Genomic DNA, 19,986 nt, shown 5'->3' on the forward strand with positions numbered 1-19,986 from the left:
CCCGCCCCCCTCCAAATTTCTGCAGCTGTTATGGGAAGCTGGAGATGATTATACAACACTGCACAGGCACACTCGCACAGATAATACATCCAACGCTATATGGGCATGCTTACAAATTTTACAAATGATGATGCTGGACAATTGCCATTTTGGAATAATTTAATTTTGAGATTTTGACTATTATTGTAAGTTGTCACCAGCAAAACTGAACATTCAATCATTCATCCTCCGAACCGTTTTTCCTCATTAGGGTTGCAGGCGCGCTGGAGCCTATCAATTGTAATAAGTAGCAAATAAATACGAGGCAAACGTCATGTGTAAGCAGTTTTCAATCTTGCAAGTAGGTTATTGTAATTTTGTTCCCCCCTTATTCACATTTGCCGCCCACCGAGCCTTCTGCATGCCGTCAAAAACAATAAAAGTTTTAAAAGGTCCAGGCCATATTGTACCCGTTTACCCCATGTTGCCTTGTGTTTATTTCTCCTCTTTTCACTCTTTATGCAGAGGCATAGGGAGTCTTTTGATTATGTAAAGTGCTGACTGGACAAGCAGCCAATGTTATTGCACTCTGTAATGGGGTTAGAAGCCATCAGTTAGCCTGCAAATTGTGTTCTAGCACTGAAGGAAGGCAGGAAAAACTATTGGAATTGAGAGACTAAATTGACTTTTAAGTCTATTTGACACAATCAAACCGTGTACAACATGATAGAAATGTACACAAAGTGGGAATAGGGACTGTTTTAATAAAAATGGAAGTACAGCTCTTATCCAAAAGCAATGCAAGATAAGACAGAGTGAGTACGAAACACGTCACTATGAGAGGTAAACTCAGGTCTTCTTCAGGCTTTAAATTACGCAAGTTCCGCCGTGTTTCACTTGAGGCAATGCTGCCTGAACATAAACATGGGAGAAATATTGCATTCCAGCATGATTGTAAAATGTCTGTGTCCCTAAAGAGGTTTTAAATAACATCTGGCCAACTCTGTCTGTCAGATCCAGACTAGTAAATGTAAAAGTTCTCATTCTACTTAAGCAAAAGGAAAAGAGCACATGCTTTGCAATATAGTTAAGTACAGAAGTACCATAACCTGTCACAACAGAGATTAAAAATAAATAAATTCAGCACGCAACATAGCTTGCTGCTGGTGACATTTTGTTCCCTTTTTTTATTCAAATATTTTTAGCTAACTCATGGCTGTCCTTTGCCTACATCTTATACCAGCAAATGGCTGGACCGCAATGCAGATCCGCTCCCTCTTAGCAATGTCTCGGCTTTAATGTGCTATCAGGCAAAGGGAGTGCATATTCATTTCTGTCATATTTTGCATACATTTCAGAGCATGATTCATTATTCAAATGAGCTGCTCATCCTTCCTTCCATCCATTTGCTGTGTTGCACGGTTGCATGGCGCTACAGTCTATCCCAGCTGACAGTGGGTCAGAGGTGGAGGTACAGCCAGGACAGATCACAGACATGATTTCATTCACACACGCACACAATAACATCTGCAAGCAACAATGTCCAATTAATCTAACGTGCATGGCTGTGGGAGGAAGCCAGAGCATACAAAATGGGGAACCCCCGCAGCACGAGGTTCTGGGAACATGAAAACTAGCCAGGAGGTTCAAATCAAGAGCATTGTTGTTCTAACCAACACATGACACAAGACTTAAACTCATTAAAGTCAGTCACGCGCCGTCAATACGCATACAAGAGGTTCTAAACATTTTAAGTCCAGGCATTGTTTACAGGATAGATTTTTTTTCCCAAGGACCCTTTATAACTCAATCACATACATTATAACTCTATATACCATAAGTCATAATCTTACAATTTTTTTTTTTTTTTTTTTTTACTGTAACGTGATGAGCTTGTTTCTTCAAGAACAAAGGAATCGTTGCAAGAAGAACATATTATATAGGACACAAAAATTGTAATCTTACAAGAATAAAGTCCTATTTTCCCAACATAAGGAAGATGTTTTTTCTAACAACTTCACTTCAAAAAATAAAATGGAGGATGGACAACTTTGTCCCTGGAATGTTACAACACCTTAAAAAAAATTGAGAAACGATGCCTTTATTCTCTGCATGATTACATTCTCAAATAAATACCGGTATTCCTTCTGTTCTTTAAAATATACACGTTATTCCTGTAATGATACACTTTACTAAAAAAAAAAAAAAAATGTTCATGCAGGGATGTCAAATTTATGTGAAATTTCACAATCATAACAGAGCTATTAATTAACCCAAAACTAAAGGTAGAGAGAAATCATTGGTTTGTTTTGTTTTATTGGAGCCCCACTCCCCATATGTGGACATGCACTTTTTTTAAAATGACGTAATTAATGGCAAATTATTTTGTGTGCACCCGCAGCTACCCTCAGCTACGGCTGAGACCCCAGTTTGAGAAAACCACTGTCTTAAAACATGTTGTACATCGTCAGTCCCGTCATTTAGAATTAAAGCCTCGATGCACATCATCTTCAACAAATGAAAATACTGTATGAATTGGACTGTTGGTTGACGACCAGAAAGGAAATAAATAAAAATAAAATCTAAAATCAGGCAAACGATCTATCTTGATGAGCCAACAGATGGGCTGCCTCATACATAGTGTTACAGTAAAGGAAGAAGCAGGCGCCATGGAAAGGAAAAAGGGAGTCAAAGCCGCATCATACGGCAACATGAACACTGACAGAGAAAAAGAAAGGTGATTCAAGGTGATGCATTAGCAAAAATATGGAGAGAGGAGGCAAGGACAAGGGCCTGCTAACTTCCCGCAGGAAAGTCTTTCCTCCAAGGGGGTTAAATAAATTGAGCAAAATGATGCACAATTGCAATCATTGCAAACTCAGTTTTGGGGTTAAGACACACTCAAGTTTATGCTTTATTAATTTAAGTGAGCACATTTGCCAGGAGGCAAGTCTGAGTCACAAACATTTTGTTGCATTTTAAGGCCTCTTAGTTTTTGGTGCATTCCCAGCATGTATGTGTAATGTAGTAGATCTTCTGCCCTCTCTTTCACTCACACATGAACAGATGGGATGGTACAAACTGCAGTTGAACCTCCAAAAGTCAACAACCTGAACGATATTAGCTTGCGACACACAAATTTGAGGGGAAACACTGACTCGCGTGTGCATTTCTGAGAGACGCGCCACGCTTTGCCATCTCATGCACCATTATCCTGTTTTTTAATCATCCTAATGGGCGGCACAGCTATGGGTGGACACAGGAGCCACCAGGTGTTCTTCCACTACGACAAGACTCTAGTGCATGACTATTGTGGCATATTTCAAGGGAATAAAAGGAGCCGCATTGATTAGTGATGACTGAAGTCATCTTTGATCACTCCCACAGCGGCGCAGGGCTCCCAACGCCCAGATCCCCAAGCCTGCGCTCATCTGCAAAAATTTCCAACATCAAGTTATGCCACAGACTGTGCAGAATTTACATCAGTCATGAAAATAGAGCCGGGTGTGGTTATTATTACAACGTATTACTATCAAGAGTGTTTTAATTTCTTTTTACACTTTTATGCTAAGGGTGTCAATTAAAACACATATTCAAATTTTATTTTATTTCAATGGGGAAAATATTGCAAAATGCCCAAATTCTGTTCTGGAACAAAATGTGTGCAACCTGGGAGGTTACACTTTTTAACCGTAAAGGAAAAAAGCCACTTGGCTTTTTAGCTATGGTGACCTTTGTATGTGAGCAGAGCATAGCACGCTGATCTCTTCATTCCTAATGCATTAAGCATCGCAGGTCGCTCCTTCCATCTTGATGCCACCCACGCCATGCACCCCTGCATACATCTTTCTTCCTCTTTGCATCCCTCTGTGTGTGTGTGTCAGTTATCACGTCAGAGTGAGGCTGGCAGAAGCCCTTGCAGCAGTCCTCTACTTTGATGCTGAGCCCTGCTGGCCTACGCACACACACAGACGTGCGCACACACTGACTGAAGCGCATGCATTTGCAACATGCTTCAACTCCAAAGTAGTTCGGTGTACATGTGGACCTTGATGGAAATAAGTTATCTACTCAAACAGACCAAAAATGGTCTAGTCTTCCTCTGTGTCCCCGCAAAGTTTTTGATTCACCCCCATACACTGATTAAGTCCACATTTGCTTCTCTGCCTCTCCTAATGAACATAAATTTGAATACGGGTATGAGTGTGTGTCCTCGGAGGCTACCCCACACTATAGCACATCAAAAAACAAGGCGCACACTCACAAACACGCACTCAGCAAAATTGGGGCATAGGAGGAAATGTATGCAAGAATACAAAACACAGGAAACATTTTCCTTTCGATCTGCCCTCTCTCACTCCTACATTATTTCTACAATGGTACCACACTGACAAAGCAGACAGGAAGCATCCAGAAGCACACATAAAAGCACTCCGAATGCAAAATAGGCTGAAGATGTGACACTCAGAAAATTAACACACCGCTTCAAAATGGAAATACAGACATAGATTATCTTGCTTGAAGATGTAAATGACTAAATTCCTTATTGCTCACTTTATGTCGCAAGGAATTTAAGTCGAATCTTACATTTTATAATCAATGCGACAAAGAGCGGAAATTAATATTATATTATCTTAGATGCATTATTTAAAGTGTCTGGGTCCACCATATTGAATGACGATTTAAGCTTTTGTTTTCATCTTACCTTGTGGAAAAAACCACCTCTGACACCTCTTAACCCATACACAGGATGATACTTTAACTAATTTCTATCATTATAGTAGTTAGACTAGTGTTGGTATAGAGTAGGACCTACTTGTTTACTCTCATAACCTTTCTTTGCTGGTTGGCTGCGGGTTAAATCACATTACTATACTTCCTTAAAATGTGCGGTGTCCTATATTCAAATTCTTTTTTTGGTTGAATATAAAACGACTCCATAGGCAAATTGTGCAAGCCCAAATGAATTATTGCTCGATTTTGATTACGTGCATGTCAGATGCCTGCTTAAAATGTCCCCCATAACTTGAGTGTGCAATAAAGCAGATGTCTAGAAATATATGCTTGGAAAATAGCTCATCATAACATCAAATGACTTCACTCCGGATGCTTATAGAGCAGTCAAATCATTAGCTCGTCTTTTCTAGCTTTTAGTTTGACTTTACTGAAGTGCACTGCTGCAAAACTAGTTCTAGTGAAATAATTCAACAGCTGTATAAAAAATAAAAGAGAAAGGAGGCGGAACTAGAGCCAGGAAAGCGAAAAGGACCCATACATGTTTGCGCCACACTCTGTGGGAGCTCTCTGGTGGCTGGGAACAGCCCTGTGGTCAAACTGGAGACTGGCCAAGGATCTTTCCATCAATTAGTTGATTTTTTTCTCCCCTGCAGTCTATCGCTGGCTAACTCCCTCTCTGATTCAGTTCATCTTTCTCTCCATGTCTGTTCCATTCTTTCCACTACTGGCTCACTCGAAGAATGCTTGAGAACGTGCGACACTTAGAAAGCAAAAGCGCATCCCTCTATCAGCGTTTTTACAAACCACCCCCCAAAAAAAAAAAAAAAATCTGTTATTGCAGACACAGATAATGTTTTGGTGCCATTGGCGTAGTGGATTTCTGGGTCATAAATGTTGATTTTGGAAGTGCAGGTGGCACCAGCCAGACGACAAGCAGTCGCCGCATGCCGCTACGCACGGGGAAAATGACATCACACAGTTGTGCCTCTCAGCTCAGCATGCCGCACACAGCGTGTCATCACTGCATATCAATTACACGGGGATGTGAAGATGTGTTTCCAATTCAATCAGCCAGTGTTGGTGTCACATCACTCACTCGATGATACTCACCCTACATCGCCCCCCCCCCCCGTCCCATTTCCTTTCCTCAGGATCCCCACCGATACGACTGGAAAGCATTGTGGAGCTGGCGGTCACAGGCGTTGGGTTTATGAGTCTGTAAATGCCGAGAATATAGTGGAACGTCCAAGGTTGTTTGCCCCCGAGGTTGTACAATTCTGACCACCACTAAAATGTTCATGGAGAATATAACTCTTGGGTTTTACAAGAACGTCCATCATGAACGTTGCATGATCAGCAAGCACGTCGCGTGCCAACTCCAGCAAATCATTCATGCCCACTATTAATGTTTTAGGGCTCTCTGTGGGCTCTATTTCGGTGACCAGCGCGAGTCTGGCGCGAGGTGTGGTCTAAAATCAACGCAGGGGTGGGCTAAACTTTGTTTTGGTATTCAGATCAAAGATCTATGTTGCGAGCACTCGGAGACCGCCTTACACCTTGATCGTACGTGTCCGTGCGTATGTCACATTTTTTCCATTGCAGCGTGTCGGTATATGTGCAGTGTTTTATTGTTTGGGTTTGTTTTATACTTGCATGCAATGTAATAATGTTAAAAAATGAGACGCCTGAGGCATGACTCACCTTCAATAAAAGCTTGAGTGTTTTGTTTATTCACATTTTAATATGAACAGTTAATTGCGTTTACACTTGAAAGTTAAATACTGAAAACATTGCCTGCACATATAATAAAGGTTTGCAATGGTGATAGTTACACCTTTGAAATAATTGTTGAAACACCCTTCTTCATTATTTAAAAAAAAAAATAAAAAAATATTGTATTGAATATTAAGAATGGAATAATTGTGGTTGTCTAAGGAAGATCTGAACTTCATATTATTCAGTTTGTCATTTTATTTGAATATATGATGTGTCGGGACTGGAGGATTGTGCTCAGTGAGGGAAATATTCAGGCCCAGCCATTAGCCACGTTCTGGCTCCGCCCCTGGGCTAATGCTTTAATTACGCTATCAAATGATTTATCAGAGATGAATGGATAGAAATTAAGAGGGATTAATAATGCACATAGCAAACATGTTAAATATGTTTGCCTTATCTCAGGGCAAAAGTAAGTGTTCTTTTGAAGTGCTGTGTGAAAAATAAATAAATAAATAAATAATACAAAGGTGCAAAAATCCGACAAGAGTTTCAAAGTCTAGCTCCCGTGTCAGATTGCTGCCTGTACCTTAGAGTGCACAAAGGGATTCAGCACCAAAGTCAAAGACAATTAAATTCGACCCGGGAGCACTAATTTGTGTCTGCCCTGCACAAAAGCTTAGCGTGTGTAGCATTGCGTGTTGTTCTGTTTCCGACGTTGCAAGCTCAAAGTACAAACGACTAGAAAATGGCCGCAATGTGAAATAAATGAAGCTTTGCATCCATCTTTTGGAATTGACTTATTCGCTTTAATTGATCTCCAATTACACCACTTCATTAGCTTACGGCCACGGTTGATTGTTTGTAGCGTAGCGTTCTACAGTAGGTACACATGTACAACGTTAAAGCTCATTTTAGTACGGTTCTGGTCTCCCTCCATCGCTTTTTAGCTATTATATGCTCCATAATGTTCACAGAGTAGTCGCTACATTTGTTTGCCGAGCGTTTGGTGCCATGCAGGTAGCATGCAGGGACTTTATGAGGGCTTTATTGGAGGTAACAGCTGCCTGCTGGGGTTGTAAAACAGCTGATGAGAACAGCCATCGTGAACATTCGCAGCTAAGTTCAAAAGGTCACAATGGGTCCAATACACAAATCACACGTCACTGTCATGAGGCTGCCACAAAATCACACTTTTTTTTCATGCTTACATTCCAACAGTGAGAGTATGAGTTCCATCTTGTGTTAGAATTATAGATAGAATTATTAGATCACATGATTTACCTAAAAAGATCATTTAAAAAAATAAAATAAAATAAAAATAAAAAAATAAATAAATTAAAGATTAATAATAATAATAATAAAAAAAAAAATTAAAAAAAAAAATCAATATGCACCTGAGGGACGAATAGCATTTGAAAATGATCTGGCGCTCATAACTTTGTGAGTTGTCATTTTACTCTGTGTGTAGCATTGGGTCCTTGGTAATTTGCACCTCAAGGCGGCATGAATATACTATTTTTAGTTTCAAGATGAAATATCTCATGAGGCTAACACACATGCATAAATTGCCATTGAGCCTCAGATAAATCATTATGTGGACTCTGACGAAAGAGCCCAACTCTTGTAGCGTCAGAATACAAGGTTTGTAGAATCAGGACTAAAAAGCAATGAGGCATTAACTTCCTGTAATTATTTGTCCATTTTGGGCAAAATTGTAATGCAGACCTCTCTCTCTCTCTCTTGCTCTCTTTTTCTTTTAGATCATAACCATTTGAATAATGCAGCCCTGTCTCCTCTGGGTCCAGCCATGGCCTTGTCGCACCCTCATAACAACCTGGGAATCGGTTTCAATAAGTACTCCTCACTCAAGGGTGTGGGTAAGTATTCCACTTAGTCGCTTTAAAGGGAAGTAAACCCCTAAAAAATATGTTCAATGATATTGTATCTTCTCTGCGTCTCCAGTAGTCCAAACTAACGCAACAGATTTTACCCATGTCAGGGGGCGGCCATTTTGTCACTTGTTGTTGACTGAAAGTGACATCACAGTCGCTCATGGCTCGCCTGTTTTCTGAAGCTGAGCCATGATTGGTCGTTACCTGAGCCCTGAGCAACTGTGACGTCATTTTCAGTTGAAAAGTGACAAAATGGCTGCCCAATGAGATGGCCAAAAGCGGGTGGATTTTAAAGCTTAACTCAGTCCGCAAACGCAATATTAATCAGAATGCCGTGGTTCGACAAGAGGGCCCGCATAGAGCATCATGTGAAGAACATTTTTGGGTTGACTTCCCCTTTAAATACTTCTATGGAGGGCACATTTGTATGCATAACATGCTGAGAAAGTAAATGTGGCAAATGTGTCAATACAGACATACAAAACAAAACAAACAACAAAAAAAAGCCCATCAAATCTCCCACCCACACTTCTGACTTAATGGTGGAAAATGTTTTATCTTGGTTTCATCTTTTTACATTACAAAAACCCGGCATTTAACCATGGGTGTGTAGCCTTCCACTGTAGTCGTTATGCATAACATTGAACTGCATTAATAGTCCATTAGCATTATGAAACCGGGGAAGTCCAGTATTGATTGCAACTGGGATCAGCACATATTTATGGATGCCTTACTCATCTGTCTCCAGCTCAGCCACTAGAACACTGACAGTTATTGACAGCTGACCTTTCTCTAAATAGAAATGTGAGCCTGCGAAAGAAAAGTCAACAGCAATGGCAAACTGTATCTCCTGTTTGAAAAGAGAAAGAAAGAGAAAGAAAGGATGAGATGGAAGAAAGCTGCATGAGGTATGCCTCCAATAATCAAATCGCGAAAAACGGTTACACGCGGTTTGTGCCACTGCGACATAAGTACGCATGCATTGCCAAGCGAGGCATTCATGGTGAGTAACAGCAGTCTGGACAGCAGCGGGGCGAGGCGGCTATGTTCGGTCCTGCAACTCACCCCCTGGCTTGTCTGACAGACACTAACGCAACATTTGCCAGAGGTTCGCATAACACAAACATGTGTGATCATACGCATAGACGTACACAGACTGTATATGCAATCCATCATTTGATTCCTACAAAAGCCAAGAACAGAGGAATGAGGAAGATACTCGCCACTGAAAATGTGCGGACAAGACGGATGAGTTGGACACAAGTTTGAATTATTCAATACGTGGGATGAATTACGATTTGGAGGGAAAATGAACAATGACTTCGCCAGAGTTGGCAGTTGCGGGCTATGTGGACACAAGTCCCAAACACACACACACACACACACACACACACACCCCCCGTCATCGTTGGTTTCCGAGGTGCAACCTAATGAACAGTTTACACCAAGGACGACCTTAGAAAGCAACACATTGCACCCCAAATGCATCATTACTATTCCATACAACTCAAGAAATGCATTACATATTTCCCCGAGTCACAGTGCAGAGGAGAAAAGCAAATAGATGGAAACGCAAAAACAAACTACTAGCGTACTACTACAGTAGAAAAAAACTGGAAGACTACACCTTTTTGGGAAACAGCTTGTTTTTCTTGAGGAAAGAAATTATTCATAAAAGGGAAAAACAAGGTTGATGGTGTCTTAAGGCTAGTGTGTGTGTGGGGGGGGGGGTGCGTGTATGTGTGTGTGTTGGGGCTGCAGTGGTGATGACCGAACAGCAGAGTCGCGTTCTTCTCAGGGAGTTGGCGCTAATCCGACATGACATGCTGAACCCGTTCTACTTTCATTCCCCACAGTTTTGTGCAACACTCCATCATCATCTTGCTTCCCTCACTTTTTTGGTTGCAAGTTACTCTGTGAAGTTGTTGAAGTCGCCGTCATCTTTTCCAAATTCTTCACGGTCAGAGTGCTGACAATTCAAAGCTCGGTTACGAGCTTGAATGGGACGCAGCAACTCGTACTCTCTGGGGCGCAAACGGCCTGCAGGTTTCATCTCCTTTGCATTGGCTTTTTAATTTGTTCATTAGATGAAAGATTAGCTGTGTGTTAGGAGTGATCACAATTGATTAACTGATTTTGAAGGATTCTATTGATTGTTTTAATGGATGTGAAGCAATTTGAGGCGAAATTGAGAGCATGACTTGGTTGCAACCAGCATAGGTGCTTTTGATTCAGTTTTAACTCGTTGTTCAAAGGAGTACAGTATGACATGTTGGAACGTTGAATACAGCTTTTCTTCAGACCGATACTAGTACGACTTTTGAGCGCTCACCGATTCAGAATACCGAGACCTCTAGTCAAGGCTTTGCGCCTTAGTTAAACACTTTGAAATACAAAACTGCGAATGGGCCGGTGTTTAAGTGGCGAAACGCAGTGCAGCTAAATGTTACAGACAAAGTGAATGCTAACTAAATATTTTAAAAAATGAATAAATAAATAAATAAACAAATCAGTGGCTGCCGCTCGAGGGCTTTCGTTTTCCTTTGGGTCTCTCCAAATGGTGGCTCCAGATATTTGAAATTTCATTCAACACAATGACACAAAAAGAAACTGTTAAAAAGATCTTTCTTTCTTACGCAGATAATTCAACACAGTATAGCGGCAATTACTGGCGAAGAGGACTTTCTCGATGTCATTTTTTTTTTTTGCGTTAAGTATCGGTAGATAGTATCGGCAGCATCCATGTTTACGCCATACCTTAGAATAAAGCTGGTATCAGCCCGATACGAGACCTGGTATCTGTACTCAGCCATCTCTAGTTATAAGGCATTTTATGCCTAAGTATTAAAACAATTGCTCTAGAGGGGTCATTTTCAAATTAACTTCTTTTCTGCCATGTAAATCAATACAGTAATCTGATATGAGGTGATAGTATACTTAATATGATGCCTTTTTTGGCTCGTCACAACATTGCACTACTGCACCTTAACTCAACTGTATTTATAAAGCACTTGAAGGCAACCACTGCTGTATATGGAGCAAAAGTGCGCCACTCTCTCGCGGTCGACAGTGTAATTACACCTCGATATAAAGGAGTTATTCGACCAAAACAGAGCTATTAACCTTGACTTTTTTTTCCCCCTCTCCTATCAACCCAGATACAACACCTCGAGACTACTACAAGAGCTACCCGATGGTAGATTACACCCACCACCAGTCTCCTCCTACTTTCCAGCCCATCAACTTCCACCCAAAGGAAAAGTCCTTCCTCCCGCCGCCCGACATCCACGCACCGCTGGCCATTACCATCAACGCCTCGCAGATCCCCAAGCCCAAGATATCCAAAACCAACACCCACCCGCTCACGTCCGGCTCGGCCTTCAAAGCCTGGGACCCCAGCAAGAGCCACGTCCAGCGGCCGGCCGCGTCGCACATGGTCCTGCAGGGCCCGCAGCATCACCACACCATCCAGCAGCAGCATCACCAACCGCTGCACCATCAGCCCAACAGCCGGCGCCAAGCCTACTCCAACAAAAGGCAATTCAGCATCGAGACGCTGCCCGAGCTCTTCTCCCAGCCGCTGGGCTACGGCCACTCGCCGCACATGCACCCCAAGCACAAGGGACTGCCTACCAACAGCAAAACAGAAGTCACTGTTTGAACATGAAGACATCTCAAACAAGACACACTTTCAAACATGTGCGAGATCATTTTATATCCGCGGCTTAACTGCAGGAGGGGCAGGCAAATATCGTGTGTGATCATTTTTTTTTACTGCCTTTTCCTTATCATTGTTGAGAATAACAACATGGGTGTGCTTTGTAAGATGACAACGCCGAGAAGGTGGCGGCCGGGATGTAAATAATTGATCGGCTTCTCAGTGTGTTGGCATAGCGCTCAACCCGTTCCCACCCTAGCGACTCGGCGTCGCTTCATGTGAAATCCCACATGAAGGTCCTATTTACCCTGCATGCACCAGCTCAATCCGCCCACTTTGTCCTATAAGAGTCTGCTCGGGCAGTGTGTTGCCCCTGAGACTGTAGCTTCCCATCATCAGAGACAATGCCATCAAGTTGTCAGTTCCCACCACCCTCCAGCCCTGGGGGGGCGGGGGAAGAGAGAGAGAGAGAGAGAGAGAGAGAGATCAGCCTGGCAATTCATACCAGAGAGGAGGGTGAGGGTTATTTGCCTCATTCCAGGGGCAAACAAGAGGATGAGAGGGATGTGAACCACAAGTGGCACGGAGTACACGCTTGTCAAAAATTACAGAGGGTTCCCAGGAGCGTCAGAGACCGCAGTCGCCTCCACCCGCAAAGCAGGCACAAATACATAATGTTCTTTCTCTCGTCGCACAACAGCCTCGGAAAGCGCGCACATGAATAAGAACGCTCTGCTGCAGCAGATGCTAATTCCTGTCAAACCTCCCTTGTGTTCCCGCGAATGCTCAACATACTTGCCGATGTTCCGCAATGGCTGAAAAGCGCAAAAGATTGCAACTATCAAGGTCTTTGTAAGTCCCCTTTGTCATCAAAAGAGTTTAGAACGGTAATGTGTGCACACCAGCATGATGGTTTTAGTAGTTGTTGCAGAATATGCATGCTTGAATGGAAAAACTCTTTATTATCCGTTTCAATTGGTGCAACTTCTATTGCATGTGAAATGGAAAACTATTCAAACTATTTACTGTCATTGCTAATATAGACCTTTAACTATGCTGGCTTTATAACAGGATAGTTTGGCCAAAAATAATGGTTGCAAGAGTGATGACTGGACAAAATTATTTTCTGTATTCATGTTGCCCTTTTGAGTGGGCGCTGAGCAGCTGGCTGGACGTAGAAGTCCAACACCAGAAAACACTTCAATTATGTACAGTCAAAAAAAAACAAAAAAAAAACATTTATTTGTAGCCCACTGCTGAGAAATTGAATACCAAGCATCACATTATGTGGGTTGTGGTTTCTTTCCCCTTTGAGAAAATTCAAAGGAGAGATTAAAAACCTGTAATTGAGTTTTGCGATATAATCAATTATGATGAATGTGGAGCAACCCTCAATGCGTAACCTTCAATTTATCACCTACCCTGAGGTGCTGCACTGTTTCAATAATATCATGAATATAAACCACGCGCATCTTCCAAGAGCCACCTAATTGTGTTTTGGGCAACGGACACGTTTGGAGAGGCCTCTTCATCAACGCTGCTGTTGTTATCCTTTCGGCTTCACCGACGCTAATGAGAAAAATCACGAGCGCGTCGCAGCATCCATGTCAAAAGAGTCCAGTGATGCATACCTTCCTAGTGCGGATGTTCCTAAATGCGGCAGAGTACTTTAGTGCGCTACAACGTCTTTAACCAAAGCTGCCCTAAGCCTCCTTGCTCCACAGTCCCACTGAACAGCGCACAACAGGCTGACTTAATTGAATTCACCTTCATTTAGTGTCATCGGTGTACAAGCCATGCCGCAGAGCATCTCGTATGCCTGGCACATGCGAATACATCGCATACCTTAGTTCCTAATCGGAGCGGATCATTTAGCAGGGTCACACACAATTTCGCACCTGTTCTCTTCTAGCTCCACTGCCTTGCAACCTTCTAGAAGACCATCCTAACCCTCTAGCAGCAGTCGCCTGTACCTAGCTTAATCTCCCTCCAGAGTCTCCCATAAGAGTTTAGAAGGGAAACGAATCACTGCAATTAGAAGAAAAGTTAAAAAAAAATTCTGCATTACTTGGAATGGCTTAAACTCAATTCAAGTGCAATTCGCATTTTAGAAATACATGACAAAGGATGACCACATTGTGTGCCACCAAGTTATCCTCCGTGCTGATCATGCAGTGTATGCATACATACAAAGTTGTTCAACTGTTTCCAATAATTAAGTCACCTCAATGAAAATCATGGCCGGCTAATGGAACGATCGAACGGGGCAGAATTTTCTGCATATCGTGGCCATCATGTGGCGTTTTTGTCTGTAACAGTAATTGAAACCTACACATGGACACGCACACAAAAAAAAAATCGATTATTATATCATATTATTTCTTCTACATTCAATGTCATTCAAAAGAAAGTTAATAATTGAACTAATTATCGGAATCCGACCGTTTTGTGGAACAACAACGCTTTTGTGGCGTGCATCCTTTGCTGCCAAAGTCAGTCAGACGCATTGTCCAATTTGCATCTCCGTAATAAGGAGCCACCAATGTACACAAGTGAGAGGGGGGGTAAAAAGGGAAGCGGCATAGTTAAACTTTAATGCGAGGGAATAAATTAGCAACATAATGCCCCGCTTGCGCAGCGGCGATGGCTTTGCCACCGTACCACTCGAAGATGTGAAAAAGCTGTTAGGCGAGCTGTTGGAGTGGTGCTCAGTGCTGCTGGCATGCTTTTGTAATAAGGGATCAGCTGAGAAGGGGGATCATGAATACAAAAGCATCAATGGGAAGTGCATCAAACACATTTGCGCTACTGCTTTTGCCAGCCACGCGCACTCTGTAACGCGCCATGCTGCAGGTTCCTTTGTCACGGCCTCCCCTTTCTCACTGAGTTTTTTGGCCCGCACGCTTTTAGCGGGTCACTTCATCGGAAAATATTCCGTGGGGGTCTGTCCTGAACCGCTCGGAATGCATTAAAGGTTTAGAACAAACACGGGATTGACGGCGAGTAAACAAGCAATATGTGTCAGGGAAGCAATAAGTGCCCGACTGTCCTCACACTGATGGAGTCGGAAGAGTTTAGTTGCTTGATGAGCGTCTCTAAGGCGACAAGAGAAAATGGGTTGACTTGGGTGGTTTTCCGTCCAGACATGACACCATGTCTCGGTCCGTTCCCTCTTCTCAAACAGCCACCAGTCTGTGGTTGTATCCGCACGGTTTGAGCATTTTGAGCATTTTTGCATTTCTGTCAAGGTCTTTCGAGCAGCGCTGACCTCGGACGTAAAGAGTGGAACTCGGAATCAGCACCCGCCGCTCTCTGTTTACTGCTAAGGATTTGAACCCTCAACAAGCTCTCGGGGACATTTTGAGATGGCTTCTCCTCCATTTTAAGGAGATGCTGTGGATTGAGATGCTTAAGACCTTTTTACCCTTGCGCTCTTTTGGAGAAACTCATCAGAGATGCGGACTGGTGAACAAAAGGTTTTCTATTTCCAACCTGGATCCGGGAATCACCGCGGCATGTTTTTTCTTCTTCAGTGCTGGATGGACCGCTATAAAAGCCTGCGATGGACAAGACAATGTAAATACTTGCACAAGAGAGGTGCGATTCTAATGATATCTTCCGTATATTGTCCACAGTGTTGTGGCGCAAAAAACAGGCCCAAAAGCCTTGAATGGGAGAAACGCAAGTATTCCTAACTGATGCTTTGACATCCAAAAGTCGTTTTTGGCTCACGGTCTTAGAGTGTAATTTCTCCCAATAAATGACAAACTATGGCTACGCTGACTCAGCTCGGCGCTAAATGACTGTTTGTAAATCTCTCGAAAAGAAACATGCAAGTATTCTACCAGAGGTTTTCATGAATGCGACCTAGTAGACATACTTGGGCTCCATCATCCCTAGCAATATATAGATTACGGTGTATGGTTCCGTTGTTTCTTTTGGATTTCTGTCTGTTTTTGTTAGTTGGTTTTGTATTGTGCTTTTTCAAGAATTGAAACAACAACATCAACAACAAAAAAAAATATATATATATATAAATGTTCATCTGACCAATGAAAGTTAGAAGTGCTTCCAGATTTTAGACTCATGGCTGCACGATATTCATCCGCCCCCAACCCGGCTCGCATTTCCTTCTTACCAGAGGATGTCATATGTTTGAAGCTTGTGATCTTTTGACATTGTGTGGTCCACACGCCCTCATGTATTTAATGTGATAACATATTGCATTGTATCAAAGTGCTTTGCCAACACATTTGTTGAAAGGTGGGAGGAAGATTCAGATTTGTATTTGCAAAAAAAAACACAAACAACATGGAATCATGCATTATTTCATGGTAAATTGTACCAGGCAGCAGTAGGTTGCCTTTGATTGCTATGTACTAACTGTGTATATACAGTCTGTATGCTGTACCACTTGTCTGCTGTGAAATGTTTTGAGTACTCAGCTTACAGTATATAAGGGCTTTTTATAGATATTAAAGCAGACTGGGTCATCTGATGTCACACACTGTAACAAGTCAAATTTCTTTGGAGGTTTTTTTGTTTTTTTTTTAGGGAGGAAGGGATATTAAATGAATTTTCATGCATACAAAAATACTAATACGATTAAAATGGCGTCAGCCTATGTGTCCTGTTTGAATAAATCTTTGTGAAATACAGCCGCCATCTTGTGTTGCTCTTCATTTTATTGCAATAGGCCTACCAGATTTTTTTTAATGAAGCTATCATTTAATATTTGCATTTATTGAAGACGTACGGTATTAGGTATCAGATCGGTATCATCAAGGCCATCTTAAATTTTTCCTATCGGACTGGAAAAGGAAATCAGTGGTATCAAACATTATAGTGCAGTAAATCCAAAGTACCCGTGGATGTAATTATTTTTCTCATCATTGTATTTTCTTCCTTCCAGCTCTGTCAAGCCACAGTTAATATGCAAGGTAACGTCACCATGACAGCTTTTGGGCATTGACATAAATTTATGTCCGGGACCACTGACATATTGCACAGGAAGAGATGAAAAAGGTGATGTAATTTAAGGATGAAGGTTCTCAAATAAGACAATAAAAACACACAGTAGCATTGCACTTCCGTATGTTTGTTTTTGCATCCTTGCTGCTCTCTCCCTTTCTTTGTAATGTGTAGCCTTAGGTATTAAGCTTCAAACGAGGCATGTTGCCTCTTGATTTGTTCAGACATCCTCATGGGATTCAACCGGATGCGCTTCCTTTGGCTTATGAGCTGGCACTATGTTTTCTAGTGCTTGAGTGTGTCGGGTTATCAACATGGAGAACACGATCAAATGTGCAGGGACAATCGCTTTTTTTCCTCCCCATGGAATGATAACAAAACGAGGTAAACATTGTTTTTCCCTCAATTTGTATCACATCAATACTAATTACAAAAACTCTGGCCTCTACAATATGTTTTGAAGGTGAACAATATAGTAATGACTCAAATAATTGGATTTGGAAGAGGTCTGTGCTTTACTGAGTTCCGTTCTAAGTTATTGTTTATTGTTGTGGTTGTAGTTTGCATTGGTGTAGCCCTGCGCTGCATCATACAGAGAGCCGTTTCTATTTTGCAATCGTATTTTGAGACATGAATTCCACATTTTGAAATATATTACAGCGTGGAGACCAAGAGAGCATGATGCTTCTATTATCCTTCCTCTGTATTTTATGGAGATGTAAGAATCACTAATTTTGTTTTTTTTAAATAGATAACTAGGAGTAGAGAAAAGCAGGATGATTAGAAAATGGACAACAGCAACTACAGTCTAATGTTTAATGTTTAATATAAGAGCTGTTTATACACAGATATTGCTCAATTTTTGAATGGCACTGTTAACGTCCTGGTTGCTCCTCTCGTGGAGCTAAATAAGGTATGCAAACTATTAGAAATTCTTACCAGCACAGCCTGTGAAAGCCATTTGGTGGGGAGTGTATGACCTTTGTGCTTATGCACCATTTGAGCAGGAACAAAAATGTCCTGGGGCTCCAAGATGTTTCATAAGAACTGACGAACAAAGTTGTCTTTGATTTAAAACAAATTACTGGTATTTCACCTGTTAAAAAAAAAAAAAAAAATCTAAATGCCTAATCCTTCATGACCGATTCAAGTGAAAAATATGGATGGATGGAAAGCAAGGTTGGCACACAATGCAGCTGTCATGAGTTCATGCATGTTTCTCAAGGGCTTGAACTAAAACGTTGGCATGGGGCTCGAAGCCAAATGCAACGGAGCATACAGTATGGATAAATATTTCTTTGCCCATGATGGCTGCGGTGAATATCCTGCAGGCTGGTACCAAGATTGTAAATGCTCTTATTCAGGTCATAGGATTTTACAATATTACATAGTCATTACTTATTCAGCATTATACTAATGTGGCATATCAGCTAAGAAATTCCTCTCAGCAAAAGTGGAGATGAAAAAAAAAAAAAGAAATACATGAATGATATCCTTGCTGCATGTATTAATTAATTATTCAAAAACTATATGACGCTCTGCAGGAATTTGACAGCCTACGTTTGATTTGTGATGTGCAAAATAAAGTTTTAGCTAGGTAGTAAGCCACACATTGTGAAACAGAGTTAGCGCACACTCTTTTACCTGCTTTGCACCGTCACTTGCTGCCCTGCAGAATTGATAAGTGCTGTGGCAGTGTGTGAGCAGAACACGATCACAAATTGAAAATTACTCAAAAACAAAAACAATTATTTTACACGCTTTAATTGCGCAGTTGAATCACACATCTGCATCCCATATGAAATAAACAAAGGGAAGAAATTCTAATGTCACCTTTTCCAATTCACTGTCACACTACCGGTAGCTATTTGTATGAATAGAAACAGATGTACACTTGACCTAAAAATAGCAACAAAACACATTTGCTTGATACAAAACACTGATTCATTGAATGTTCTGAGGCAGAAAAGTGGCCTAGTGACTAGCACGTCTGCCTCAAAATTCTTAGGTTCAGGATTAGAACCTGAACTCCTTGTGGAGTTTGAATGTCCTCCCGTAATTGCTTTGGGTAAGTGCAAATGGTTCACCTTTGTTAATACAGTGACCGGTACACTGTATACCCCGCCTCTTGCCAAAAGTCAGCTGGAATAAGCTCCAGTTCACCGGAGTGCCTAATGGGGACAAGCACTATAGAAAATTGATGGATGACTATTCGGACTCCATTGTCAGAAAGACAGCGATAATAGAGGATACTTAATTCCCATTCTAGATAAACAACCAGATCCTTGCCAAGTAGGCCAGTGTGTCCCGCCAAAAAATATTCCTCCCAATGTAACAAAAGGGCGAAATGGCATTTTACCAGCTCACCTTTATGCACCCTTCCAAAGAATGGATTTTAACTGGCACCTGACAGAGCCCGATAAGACAGGAGCCGCCACACAAAGCCATTGACTACAGACGACAGACAGAAGGGGGGGGGGGAATAACACACACAAAGTAAGGAGGAGGGGAATGAGGAGGGGGGAAAGAGGAAGGAAGGTAAGGGGGTGTAACAATCCTCTGAAGAAACATCGTCGAAAGGAAAATGATGGCATGAATGAGACTGTCCCAGATAATACAGAAAGAATAAAGGCAAGACAAAAGACGTGTGAGAAAAGGGAGATGACATTTCCAGCTGCATAGGGACGCAGGAAGGAAGATGAGAGACGCGCACAACGAACAGAAGGCGACATAAAGCACTAAAAGGCAAAGAGGCAGGAAGAACCAAAGGGCATATGCAAGTGTTGCTGCAAAGGGGGAGCACAACCAGAGTGAGACACAAGCAGTGTGAAGGTTAATCCAGTTTGTCCTGTTGTTGATGCAGAGTTGACAGCATGAAGCAAACATGGCCATTGCCCATTGAACTGTTCAATGTCAAGAAAGCACCAATTAGCTCTCCATGCTTCTTGCTTATCTACATGCGGGAAAACCAGTTGAAAGTGGAACAACGTTTTCAGGAAATAAATAGAGCTACAAAACAGACAATACATCCGT

The 19,986-nt window shown here is 41.8% G+C and overlaps 1 protein-coding gene and 1 long non-coding RNA gene across 3 annotated transcripts in view; one reads left to right on the forward strand and one right to left on the reverse strand.

The window, feature by feature from the left end:
• LOC147134649 (protein shisa-8) overlaps positions 1 to 16,647 on the forward strand; it is a 67,624-nt gene extending 50,977 nt beyond the window's left edge. Inside the window, exons 4-5 of the mRNA XM_086054855.1 lie at positions 8,193 to 8,309; positions 11,483 to 16,647. Coding sequence (XP_085910981.1) covers positions 8,193 to 8,309; positions 11,483 to 11,985 — 620 coding nt within the window. The 3' untranslated portion in view covers positions 11,986 to 16,647. The remainder of the gene's footprint in view (positions 1 to 8,192; positions 8,310 to 11,482) is intronic.
• LOC147134650 (uncharacterized) overlaps positions 1 to 19,986 on the reverse strand; it is a 33,779-nt gene that overhangs the window by 2,686 nt on the left and 11,107 nt on the right. The window lies entirely within an intron of this gene.

The sequence above is a fragment of the Filicampus tigris genome, chromosome 16 (assembly GCF_054856515.1).
Source record: "Filicampus tigris isolate MCC_2025a chromosome 16, RoL_Ftig_1.0, whole genome shotgun sequence".
In the NCBI taxonomy this organism is placed as follows: Eukaryota; Metazoa; Chordata; class Actinopteri; order Syngnathiformes; family Syngnathidae; genus Filicampus; species Filicampus tigris.